General features: G+C 54.9%; 3 protein-coding genes across 3 annotated transcripts; 1 reads left to right on the forward strand and 2 right to left on the reverse strand.

The window, feature by feature from the left end:
• Positions 1-9018: 9018 nt before the first annotated feature.
• Positions 9019-10434, reverse strand: B0I36DRAFT_300493 (alcohol dehydrogenase-like protein). The gene is made up of 2 exons (XM_046152025.1): positions 9994-10434; positions 9019-9874 (listed from the first exon to the last, which is right to left on the reverse strand). Exons 1-2 carry the CDS (start codon positions 10252-10254, stop codon positions 9071-9073), a joined length of 1065 nt encoding a protein of 354 aa, XP_046004061.1. The 5' UTR covers positions 10255-10434; the 3' UTR covers positions 9019-9070.
• B0I36DRAFT_342398 (uncharacterized protein) lies at positions 10411-11757 on the reverse strand. The gene is made up of 2 exons (XM_046156080.1): positions 11113-11757; positions 10411-10916 (listed from the first exon to the last, which is right to left on the reverse strand). The coding sequence occupies exons 1-2, from the start codon at positions 11466-11468 to the stop codon at positions 10625-10627; spliced, it is 648 nt and encodes a 215-aa protein (XP_046004062.1). The 5' UTR covers positions 11469-11757; the 3' UTR covers positions 10411-10624.
• On the forward strand, positions 11674-12852 carry B0I36DRAFT_206317 (kinase-like domain-containing protein; the record flags this gene model as incomplete). Its single annotated transcript, XM_046148843.1, has 2 exons — positions 11674-12375; positions 12427-12852. Coding segments are annotated over 2 exons (1128 nt in total), but the record flags the coding sequence as incomplete, so codon positions are not given.
• Positions 12853-13075: the final 223 nt, after the last annotated feature.

The following is a 13075-nucleotide window of genomic DNA, read 5'->3' on the forward strand; positions in this document are numbered from 1 at the left end:
CTGTCGGTCAACTCTGGGCCCATCGATTTGTCAAACGCCAGCCAGAGCTCCGTACGCGTTATACGCGTAGATACGACTACCAGAGGGCCAAGTGTGAGGATCCAAAGGTCATTGGCGAGTGGTTTGCCCTTGTTCGGAACGTCAAGGCCAAGTACGGTATTGTGGATGACGATATCTACAACTTCGACGAGACTGGGTTCATGATGGGCATCATCTTCGCGGGTATGGTAGTTACGACCTCGGATGGCCGTAGCAAGGCAAAGCTGGCTCAGCCTGGCAACCGCGAATGGGCAACGGTGATCCAGGGAGTCAATGCCCTCGGCTGGGCCATCCCCCCCTTCATCATCTTGGCCGCACAGTACCACCTCGCCAATTGGTATACCGAGTGCAACCTCCCGGCCGACTGGCGCATCGCAACCACCGATAATGGTTGGACTACCAATGCGGTAGGCCTAGATTGGATCAAGCACTTCGACTTCCATACAGCACCTCGTACGAAAGGCAAATACCGGTTATTGATCCTCGACGGCCACGAGAGCCACCACTCGACCGAATTCGAGCTCCATTGCCAGCAGAACAATATCATCACGCTCTGCATGCCTCCACATTCATCCCACCTCCTCCAGCCACTCGATATTGGCTGCTTTGGGCCACTGAAGCGGGCGTACGGTCGCCAAGTCGAGGACTTAATGCGCATGCACATCAACCATATGAGCAAGCTCGAGTTCCTCTGTTCCTTTCGCGAGGCCTTCTTTGCCTCTATAACAGAGAAGAATATACAGGGTGGCTTTGCAGGTGCTGGCCTTGTACCGTAAGTCTAGACCCCCCATTGCGACCAGTGCGCATGGCGACCACCCCCCAACCTGCGCATGAGGGCATCACCGACCACATGGTCACTCTGCAATAACTGAACAAGCATTCGTTAAAAAGGCTTCAAATCAATTGATCCGCACCTCAATGCAGCTCTCCTCGTCACTGTCGTCTTCAATGATCTCTACCTCGTCGTCGCTGCTGTCGGTGTCGTCATCCGTGCTGAAGTCCGCCCCCATCTCGAGCTGCAATTGCCTCTTTGCGCGCTCCACGTTTACGACCTGAACAAACTGTTTATTGGGATCCGGATCGACTCTGCGGCGTTTAGCAGGCTTTGAAGCATCTAATGCAGCTTGGAGACGGTCTTTTTGGTGTTCTGCGGTGGTGCGCGCGATGTTCGAAGTGTCGATTGCCTTCCCGACCTTGTTGAAGAGCTTCCTGCAGGTCGCCGCCCCTAAAGGTACACCACACTTTACCAACTCCCTATGCATTTTATAGACATCGCGAGATGTTTTTGGTGTTTTGACGTCAATTGCGCACAAGGGCGTCAAAAAATCTGGCTCTAAAACCGTCGTTTGGGCCCGATTTTGGGGATTCTGCTGGGCCTCCCGTACCTCCTCATAGTCCCGCATCACGAAGCGGGAACCCAGCGCCTTCAACCGATTGTGAGGCCACACCCCTGTGCCTTTGAAGCCTCCTAAGATGTTCTCCTTATTGAGCTTTCTTTTGCGCGCAATTTGGTATGCTTCAAGGAACTCCCGCTTGCCTGGGGACTCGTTCATAGTGTTATATGCAACCTCCGCGACCGCTTGACGATAGTGGTCCTTCACCGCCGAGAACACGCCCACATCGAGTGGCTGAAGAACATGTGAGGTATGAGCCGGGAGGTAAATCAGCCAGATTTTATTGATGAAGCACTCCGTCATAAATTCCTCTGTTGCGTGCGACTTGTGGCCGTCGAGAAGAAGGCATCGCCACTCTCTAGAATCCGTAGGCTTGGTGTTGGGAATAAATACCTCCTTGAGCCATTTCAGAGCAATATCATTGCTGGTCCACCCGTTTGGTGATGTGTCAAAACACCAATGCTTCCACCTGTCAAGTTCGACGTCGGGAAACCACTGCTGCTGCACGGATTGGCCCTTAAAAATAACAAGGGGAGGGATGAAGCCACCGCCAGCAGAAATGGCCTCAATTATCGTGATCCAGGTGCTCCTGGCGCCGTCCTTTTTCAAGGTAAAGTCGCGCAAGGCATCACTGACCACGAAGCCATTGTGACCTAGGCCCTCCGCGACGCCACACTCGTCAACGTTCCATATGTTCTCGGGCCGTACTCGTTTGCCCTTCAATGACGTCAGGCGGTCGAAGAAGATGTCGATATTGGCCTTGGAGGCACCGTCGTATCGTTTGTATTCAATAAGTCGTGATCTCGAGGTCTTCAAGGTCGGGTTGCGGCGGATGAAGCGTCGGTACCAGTGCTTGCCGAGGTGTGCGGAGGGGTTGTCGAGAGCCAGCAGGCGCATCGCGAAGTGCTTGAATTGCTTCAATGGAGCTGCATAGCCCATTGCTGCTTGGTCGAGGGCCCAAGAGACCAGATAATCCTCCTGGGTCTCGTAGAGGGTTTGTCGGACTTGGTACCTTTGCTTGAAGGTTGGGCACGCGTCAAGGCGACGACGTAGGTAGGATCTGTCGACATCGTGTCGTCTAGCAGCCGTCGCGACAGGTACGCCAGCCTCAACTTCATCCAGTGCGCGCAGGGCGCGCAATTGGTAGTCTTTTGCGACCATGACGATAGCTTCCTTTTTGACGGTCACAATGCAGGTGGTCGGGTCGCGGTGCGACGCGGTTGAGCAGGTTTATATGGGAAAATGTATGGTGGGGTGCTCAACCGCGTCGCGACGCGACCCCTGGTCGCGATGCGCACTGGTCGCAATGGGGGGTCTAGACTTACGACCCAGACAGGGTGCTCTCTAAGCTAGATATTAAGCTTCATACACCGACACCCCCGACCTCACGGCCTAGCACTATACAACCTTGGGTCTTCCAGACACCCCATAACCCCCGAGAAGCCAACTCGCAGTCAACGCTCATCAAGACTCGTATTACCAGCCATCAAAACAGCTCCCCGACTTCGATGTTAGCTGCTGTTGACCAGCTTACCAAGGGTACAATGGCTGTGATGCACCGGGTGGCCATCCTCGAGTCAGAGAACGCTTCACTCCGCAAGGCCAACGAGGCACTAAACAAGCGCCGGAGAGCCAAAAGAACACGTGTGCAGCTTAGAGGATCACTTACTATACAGGGTGCACAGGAGGCACGAGGCCAGGGGGCCGTGGGTGGGGAGGGAGTACAAGAAACGCAGCTGGATGGTAGTGGTACAAGGGGGGGCCCATCGAGGGTTCGCTGCTGTGGTGTGTGCGGCAAGCCTGGCCATAATGTACGCACTTGCCAGGAGGCTGTAGAAGCGTCAGATTCAGCTGCTTCCGATGTAATAATAGTTGGTTGTTAGTGTTGATGTGTTGCAATTGAGGCGGGTTGTTCTAGGGTAGTATGAGGGTGGGCCACTCGCTGATATGGGCCACTCACTATAACGTACGTTACCTTGTGTACTTGAGTCACAAGCTTTGATAAGGGAGTGCCTCATGAAGCTACCAGGTACTCGCGGGGATACTCCGCCCCGAGTAAGCGTCAATGATAGGCCCAGGGCAGAGTCTGAACCACTGACAGGGACAGATCACTGTACGGCATTCCGTCAGTATGAAGCACTCGCGCGGGTCGCATCAGCCTGACGTGAGGACGAATCTTAATTACACTTTCAGAGCACCAGCCCCCCTGATTCAGGCAGCCGTAGCATTAACTTTGCATAGCATGCATCATATTCGTACACACTAATGTTCTTCGAAACTCAATGTTTCATGATTCTTTGAAGACCAGTGCGTTTCCATCCAATACTCTCGATAAGCCTACAGTATTAGGGACCCTAAGGCGTGCCTTGTCGGTTCGATAACTTTCTGGTTATTCTATCGGTGGCAAGTCGACGGCGAGGCTTTCCCACGCTTCGCCTCCAACGCTGACTGGTATCACATCAAGATAATCCGCCAATCCCTCCCGGAAGTCACGAAATCCCTCTCGCCACAGACAGCCAATAGCTGGACGAGGAAGATCTACGATAGGTGTGGAATCAAGGCGTCAAAAGCCTCTCACGCACCCCGGGTTGCTGGCGCCCAGAATGCTGACTTGGCTGGTGTGTCAGAAGCAAGTGTGAGTGAAGCGCCATACCAATTCCGGTTGCCGCCACCTTGGCCACAGCTAATTTATTATGATAGATTCGTAGGGCTGGTGGCTGGAATCATAGCGACGCCATGACCGGCTACTATCTCACCACCCTGCCACGAGAATTTATGAGGGCAACTGCGGACTTCGATCCCGATTGGGCTGGTTCCTACCACATACCAAGGTCAACAATCAGGCCGCCGGAAGCGCTGAGAGGTCTGGTGTGGCCAGAATTGGAGTATTGGCAGCGGAAATATAACCGGAATGAGGTCCAACAAGATAAGGCCGCTGGCGCCTTCTTGGAGTTACTTCAGTGGCCGCGTGACGTCCTCCTTCAGGATGCGGCTTTCCTGATGGCCAGCTACCCAGACCATCCTATCTTCAAGAGTAACGTCTTCCACACCGAGGAGTTCCTGAATTTCGCTGCCAGCGTCAGGGAAATCCACGAGACTGCTTCCAACGATCCCTATTATGAGATAGTCGAGCAAGCCATCCCAGCGGTAGCTGAAAAGCTTCGGCTGGTGGCCACCCAACAGGCCGATATCTTGAGGTCCAACCAGACACTAACGGCCCACCTTACCCGCCACCTCCGGAGAAGCCATCTGGCACCCCGTGCATATTGATCAGATCGGCTCTGCAGGCATCTATTATGCCGACTACCTAGAAATAGCGCAGCAGTGTCGCGAATACATGCACGCACATGAAAAACTACATCTCGAAGGTCACGAAGGCTAGGTCGCCACGTCGTTGGGGGGCTATCCTACAGAGATCACAGGGTTACTAAGCAATCGAAGTCTGTGTGGCAGCTAACACCGCCTGAAGATGAAAGCGCTTGATAATTGAAGACTTGTCATATTGAGAAGCCTGATATATTGTTCAATGGGGGGGCGGGGGGGGGGGGGCGGTACCATTGGTAACCGCGTACCCGGCGTAGCTACCCTTATGGAATACGGAGCCTTCTAAAAGACCAAGCAGCTATAAGCTAATGACTGAGATAGAGGGTAGGGAGGCCCGACACCAATCAAGTCAGTTCTTGTGTCGCCGATTCGTTGGTGAGGACCGAAATTCTGCTGTCTCTTTTCACTGGTTGCCATCTCAGGGTTGTTCCTTCATGAAAATGGCCTGGATAAAATGAAGGCAATTACTACACGGGCATGACTCTTACACGGGCATGACTTCTATCGCCTCTGATTCGCTCATTCTTTTCCTTCGACCCACAGGTACATCAGTGCAAAGGCGGTGAAGCAAGCTCTCTTAACAAGGCCGTGCTTTCGGTATAGTCAGAACCAACCAGGTCAACCAGGCCTCTAGAACAGGTCTTAGGCGTATATCAAAACAAGGTCTGGTTTTCAATACAGAACACGGCCAATTCCAGCACGCCCTAGAGGGCGGCTATCTATATCTCTACCCTCTAACTACTATAGATGGAAGAACCTCCTCGTCGCTGTCAAGCAGCTCCCACTGACTCCTTCGCCTGCGAATGCTAGATTGCGTCTTCCGTCCGTTGGCACGTACTCCTGTAGTTCTTCCAGCTCCAAGAACAGCTGACCGGCTGCGCGTCTGGCGCTGGGATGAGGCACTGGCCTGGCTACTAGCCTGGCTGCTGGCCTGTTGGCTCGCTTCCAGAGCAAGCCTAGCTAGCGTTGACTTGTTGTGACTTCCTGGTGGTCGACCTCGTCTGCGCCCTGTCGCTTGGCTTGCTGGATTGCTGGCTCGTTGGCTACTCGGCTGGCTGCTTGCCTCAATGGCTAGCCGCGCTGGAACAGCCTGTGTGGTGTTCTTAGGTCTGCCACGGAGAGCAGTGGCGATCTTAGGGTCGAGGATTCGTCGGTATGGATCTCGAGAGGATGGCTCTCGTAGGCGCCACCGAGGATGGACCTCCCATTTGGTGAGAGGCGTGCCACTCACCAGCTTTGAGTAGATTGTGTGGCAGCAGGGGATTCCAAGCTCGGTCGAAACCGAGCAGTCCTCACTGCAATCGCCAATGGGGTCAGGGAACGGATTCTTCCCCGTCGGCATTGCTTTCCTTGCTAGCCGATATTGTTTGTTGATAAGCCCGAGGCCCTTCGAAGAGAGTGCTGTCCGGGGTTCGCCTAGATACTCCGAGCTGGACCCTATGTACTCTCGCGCGGTAAGTACCTCGTCCGCTGCGCAGGCGTCGTTGAAATCTCGCTCCTGGTCCTTCATCATGTCTTGCATAGCCTCGATAAGCCGATAGAGATTGCTCATACCATTCAGGAGATAGCTCTTGATGTTGTTGTTGCTTGCTTCTGTCCTAGATGTGACGCGGATGCCGAAGTTGCGATAGTTGCGAATGAAACATCGTGCCCACTGCGCCCAGACAGGCATGTAGGTTCCATGGAGATACCACAGGATGGCCCGCTGATCGTCAAATTCCCTACAGAGGCTTCCCCACGCCTTCTCGTGAGCCTCCTCTGTCTCCGCAAACAAGACGACCTTCCACATCATGAGAACCCCTCGATGGCTATGAGGGACGACTTCAGCTGTCTGCGCGTTTACCAACTGTCCGTCTTTCGGGCCGAGCTCAGCCTGTGCCTGTGGAGCGTAGTCCTCACCGTTGCTGCTGTCGGGACTACTACTGCTACATTGGCCCTTGACCCACTTCTGCTTTGACTTGAGCAAGACGTTAGAATTGATGTGGTGGATGCACAGCTGCTGCTGTGCATCAGGGAACTGATCATTCAGGGCGGCCTTCATCTGACCGTCGAAGTCAGTAATGATAACGTCCGATTGGCGAATAGAGTGCTGCTCTGAGATCTGTCGAATGCTCTCAGAGAGGAACTGGAACCCCTCCCGTCTCTCGTTGTCGATCAGACCGAACGCCGCATTGTAGACAGAACCAAGGCAGGTCTGTCCTGTTGCTTGGAATAATGGAAGCTTGAAGCGGTTGGTGTTGTATGTGTTGTCGAAGCTGGTGACCTCAGGAAACCGCTTCCACATCTGGAGGCAGTACGGAAAGGTCCAGACAAGACTGACGAGGCGGTGTGGCTCATCATCCGCCCACTTAACAAGATAGGGAATCTCCATCTCGTCGAACAGCTTGATCAGTGCTGCAGTAGGAGTGTGGCCGCTCAACTTGTCTCGGCTGATACGAGACCTGGCGTTATAGATATCCTTTCGTGTAAAGGATGACTCGGGATGCTGCTCCAGGACGATCGCGCGTACGTCACGGGCCCGAATTCCGACCCGACGGCTTGTCGATTCGACTGTTGCCCTGATAGGTGTAGTGAGTCGTCTGTGGGAGGGATGGGCGGATGGTTTGATACTGGCCCCGTGGTTATGCTGGCTATGCTCGGAATTATCGTGGTGTCGTAGAAGCCATCTACCCTCCTCCAGTGCTTCGGCAATGACCATCCATTTACAACCACAATTTCGAGACTTCCGTTGCCGAATACCGGTACTCTCTGAGGGGCGTGGTTCTCCGAATCGATCGCATTGGAAAGAGTACCGGATCTTCCGACCCTTATATGAGTAGGCCTTTCGTCGAACAATACCGAAGCCATTAGCCTTCGCGAAAGTATTCACCCACTCGAACAGGACTTCGGCTGACGGCGCTGGGTCGCCTGGGATAGGTGGGTTCGGGATCGGGTCAGGGACAGGCGACAAGGGGTGGTCGGGCGAGGGCGGCTAGGCGATAGGCGGAGAGTGCCTTTCTCGGGGAGGCGAGTATGGCGGAGTTGATTCGAATGCAGTTGAACTGGGCGGCGAGTAGCCCCATATCTCGCGCCATTGGCGGACTCGTTCGTATGACCGGACGAGCTCGATGGTAAGTCTTCGATCTGTCCCAATCACCTCGCGCACTAGCCTAAGGGCGGACTGAAACTGGGGTCTTGTTGGAGAGAATTGTTCTTGTGCTGATTGTTGTGGAGAGCAGGCAGGTGGCTGGTCGATTTCCGGGCCTGGTATAGGCATTCTTACTCGTTGCGACCGTCTTCCTGGGGTTGGGAAATCATTCGATAGGTGAATCTCATGATCGAATCGCAGCTCCCATGGTGGCTCGTTCAGCCCACGCGATCCATGGGGGCGTGGAGCGGTCGTGAAGGTCTCTGGGTACGAGGCGAAAGCATTATAGAGTGCCTCGTCGTCTCCCACGCCATAGTGCGGGCCAATGCTCGTCCCTGTGCTATTAGACGAAGGTGGTCTTGAACTCTCAGATTGGTTCTGCCGCTGTCGTTTTCGGGGACGTAATTGATAGCTTCGTAGTCGTTGGTTGCTTGCTGAGCTAGATCGAGAGTCGGGCTGGGACATAATGACGGCCTTGATCGCGACAGGAAGAGTGTCGCACGCACGGATGAGAACATGGTTAAAGGGGCAGTTGATTTGACTATGAAAGAAGGAAAGAGGGGACCAATTTCAGCACAAAGGAATGACCTGCTTTGTGATTCAGATGCCTTGGAAGATGAGGCTATTGGATATTCCTGATACAGCGTGTGTTTGAGTGTTGGTCTCAGCAGGGGGCCTAACACACCACGCCTGGAGCCCTGTGACCTTGACAAATATGGTATCTTTCACGAACAATCATTATCAGTAGGCTTGACATGCGACAAGAGGTAATTGGTGTAGTAGCTAGCTAGTGAATAGCTTCCATATGTCTCGTCGATCGTCGTGGTGGAGAGCTAATCCCGAGGTACAAGGGGAGCGTTGGCAGAATCTAGATGCACTAACAAAAAGGGATGGACCAATCAGAGGCTGCAAAAGGTCATGCCCGTGTAAGAGTCATGCCCGGGTAGCAATTCTTCATGCCCGTGTAGTAATTGCCCAGTGCTAAGAATAGCAGCGGCAGGTCCTCATATTCTTGCTCACGTTTTTGTTGTGACTGCGAATCTGGGGATGATCCATTGGGCAGGCCCTGTTGCTTGGCACTCGCATATCTCGAAGACGCAAGTCCATTAGACTGCGCTCTATCAGATTTGAAGTGCACGGCAGAAACTGGTCGATTTGAGCACAAACTAGACTACACAGGTATCCCCTACTTTGAGGTGTCCAAGACATATCTGCCCACAATCTCGCCCTGCTGCATCTTGTCATACACACTCTGCAGCTCCGACATTCCGACGACCTTGAACGGGGCGTTGATCAGGCCTCTGCGGAAGAACTCGATGGCCTCGGCGCTATCCTTGCGGTTGCCGACATACGACCCCTTGATGGTGACCATCTTGACCACCGAGTCGAACACGGGCGCCCGGAGGTACGCGCCCGACGGCAGGCCGATGCACACGACAGTGCCGCGCGGGCGGACGTACTCGGCGGCCTGCTGGAAGGGCTTCTCGTTGACGGCGACGAGCAGCACGGCGTGCGGGCCGAGGCCGTCGGGGGTGGCCTTCTTGACGTCGGCCACGACGTCCTTGGACTGCATGAAGTCGACAAAGTGGTCGGCGCCGAGCTGCTCGAGGCAGGCCTTCTTCTTGTCGGCGCCCGTGTCAATGGCAATCACCTTGAGCCCCATGGCCTTGGCGTACTGCTGAGCCAGCGAGCCCAGGCCGCCGCCCGCGCCGACGATGGCGACGGTCTCGCCGGGCCGGGCCCCGGACTCCTTGAGGCCCTTGTACACGGTGATGCCGGCGCACAGCACGGGGGAGATGGCGTCGAGCGGCACGTCCTTGGGGATGCGCGCGACGTGGGCCGCCTTGGCGATGCAGTACTGCTGGAACGTCCCGTCGACCGTGTAGCCCGACAGCAGCGCCTTGGCGCACAGCGGCTCGTCCGCCTGCTGGCAGAAGTCGCAGGCTAGGCACGAGCCGTTGAGCCACTTGACGCCAGCGTGGTCACCGATCTGGGCAAGAGAGAGGAAGCTGAGTGTCAGCAGGACGATTTACAAAGAATGATGAGGGAAACCTAAGGGGCCCCCAAGGCCAATGGAGGAGGGGGGGAGGGGAGGGGACAGGCACTCACCTCGATGTCCTTGACCAGGTCGCCGCGGGCCACGACGACGCCGGCGCCCTCATGTCCGCCGATCAGGGGCAGCTTGCGGTCCAAGGGCCAGTCGCCGTTGAGGGCGTGCAGGTCCGTGTGGCAGACGCCCGTGAACTTGATGTTGACGAGAACCTCGTCCGGGCCCGGCTTCTGCACCGGGATCTTCTTGTACTCGACCTTGTTGTTTCCGTCCTCAATCACCTGCGCCCACTGCTCGTTGGGGATCTTGTGCGGCGACATGGGGGACAGTGCTAGTGCTATGGACTAGGTGAATGGCGATGTTGTTGCGGTCTTCTCTTGAAGCTCGTCTGTGAGTAAGAAGGGTTTGGCAAATAAGAAAGACTCAGGACAATCGCGATGGCAGCGCGGCATTATATACTTTTTCCACCAGCGATACGATGACGATGCGCTCCTCTAGTCTTCTTCTACACTACTCATATCTATTCTGCGCCACAGTACCTCTACGCTGTTCTCTCGCTCGCTGACCGACCCTGGCCTGATACCGCTGTATCAGCCCCGTTCGTGTACTTTTACGGTGGCTGTGCGAGTGCGGGGTCGGAGAACTCTAAGTGTGATAGTGCCCCCCCAGGTAGCGATTAATCGACTACCGTTATATAGACCGTTCTTTAGGTCTCCCGCGAGAGAGGGCGCGTAGCGCCCTGTCGAAGTCTCGTGAAGACACTGCTCGATCATCTGTGATGCAACCGTGTGCAAGGGATCTGTTGGAGTTGGGCGCCGCAGACGGGGGCAACGGCGATGCGATGCCTGCAGGTGTGGCGGCATTCTCTGAGAAAATGAAGTCGTCGATATTCATCGCGTCTACCGTGCTGACGGCGTTTTCGGATGATTTTCGAAGCTGAGCAATGCCGCTCGGAGCATTCTGCATTGGTGGTCGCACGGTTCTGTTGTACAGCAACGCAAGGTGGGCTGTCAGCAAAGGCGCGGCGAACATGGGAGGAGCCTCTGTCTGAATGCCGCCCCAGCTCGCTAAAAGTGTCAACCCCTCCACGATGCCATCATAAGGACGTGGCTGGACAGGGACGAAGAGACATTCAAGGCGACATGAGGGCGACATACAGTGAAGAAGGAAGTGCGTACCTGAACTGCTGAAGTTTTGCAGCGCGCTGCTTGCGAATCTCGACGGCCATCATGCGCCATGTCAGATTCTCCATACGATCTTGATCCGGCAGCTGCTGCTTCGTTCTGCTGAAAAACTTCCAGACCTGCATCGCCAGGGGATCCTCCTGCTGCATCTGAGAGAGACTCTTCTGCTGAGCAGCATTGGCCTCGCCAAAGGGTGGAAATAAGGGCGTGCTGAGCAAACGATGACCCGCGGCTGCGCTTGTCTTGTCAAGCATACTGACGTCGAGGATGCGGCGATCATGGTCGCCGAGCTGCCGACCGTCAGGTCTCCTTGGAAAGCGGTAATCGTGTTCCATGGTTGTGGGATTCATTTGCAGAAATCTCGAGGGTCAAGTCTCAAATCTCGCGGCAGACCGACGAACGAGGCTGTGGTCAGCGATACGATGGCGGGAAGTTGTTGGTGAGTCGACCAAGAGGAGCGACAGCCGAGGAAGCCGCTCGTTAGGCTGAAGTGTGCTGTGCGCCTTGGCCTATGTGCCACCGTGACAATTAGCGTGGTCGGCCCACCGAGGGTACGAACGAGCATCAACTGAGCCGCCAGAAGACATTTTTGCACAACCACTCGACTGTCTGCCACACCTTCCAATCTGCTTCAGTTCCTTTCCACGGACAAAGAAAGGGTTTCTTTTCGGTAGAAATACGAGCTGCGACTTGGTCCTCAGCTATCAGGGCGTTTCCAACATCCACTTCAGCATTACTTTCGATGAGCACAACCGACTCATCATCAAAGATTGGAACTCCTTGGTCGGTACCACAGTCGCATACGATACGGACTATACAGAGGCACGTCGAGACTTCCAGTGGATCATCCGTGGTCACGATGTCCCGGATCGAAAGCACATAATCGTGATCACGATACCCAGCATCGTAGCCTTCCAGATCGTGGTGGCTCGGCACGATATGATGGATCCAGCATATCACGACAAGGCCAACCGCTTCAAGCAGGGCCGCGCAAGTGCGGAGGCTCTCCTCTACGATGCGCGTCTGTCATACCCACCGACAAGATCCGGCACGGGAGTCCACACCCCCCACCAGGGAGCAATCTACGTCAGGTCGTCTCTTGGAGGGGACACACACGGCTTTGTGAACCATCTCTGGAACGTCAGCACTGGTGTAGAGACAGTGGAAAAGGTCCCTTCGCCACTATCGATCCAAAGGAAGAGCTACCATACAGAAATATGGCAGAAGGAAGCTGCCATCATGAGTCGACTCTCCCACGTTAGTGAAGACCAGTTGCTCTAAAGCGCAAACTGCTAATCGTTACAACAGGACAAGATCGTGAGACTCCTGGCATGCTCTTTCAATCCAACACCGCGACTCGAAATGGAATATCTGCGAGGCGGGGCTCTTGACAGCTACACGGATCTAGCATATCAGGAGGTCTTGTCGATCACCAGCCAATGCCTGTCCGCCCTAACGTATATGCACGAGCTGAAGCCGCCGGTCGCCCATCGAAATATCAAGCCGGCTAATATCCTTGTCGACTACCGCATTGGAAATCGAATCGCTATCAAGCTTGGGGGTTTTGGTCTGTCGGAGCAGAGTGTCTTGGAAACGCAGTGCGGCACACCAATATATCTAGCACCAGAGATCTCACGAGCTGCGATGAGTCGAAGCCCATCCTACACAGTTGCTGTCGACATCTGGTCTCTTGGTGTCGTGGCGTATGAGCTGGCGATCGGTCTTCCAGCGTTCGAGGGACATCACAGCCAAGGGACCCTACGGCCGGCTTGGCTCGAGAACCAGATCAGGTGCACTGACGGGCTCCTGGCTGATTTTTTGGCCAAGAGGATGCTGGTGTGCGACAATGAGCATCGGAGTAGTGCAAGAGTATGCTGGTTCTACCTGGACCAAATTCAGCACAAAGACGACCCTCTTTACAACTTGACCGAAGCTCTCCGCCAACGAGGTGGATTTC

This window comes from Microdochium trichocladiopsis, assembly GCF_020744255.1.
Source record: "Microdochium trichocladiopsis strain MPI-CAGE-CH-0230 chromosome Unknown B0I36scaffold_18, whole genome shotgun sequence".
Classification (NCBI taxonomy): domain Eukaryota; kingdom Fungi; phylum Ascomycota; class Sordariomycetes; order Xylariales; family Microdochiaceae; genus Microdochium; species Microdochium trichocladiopsis.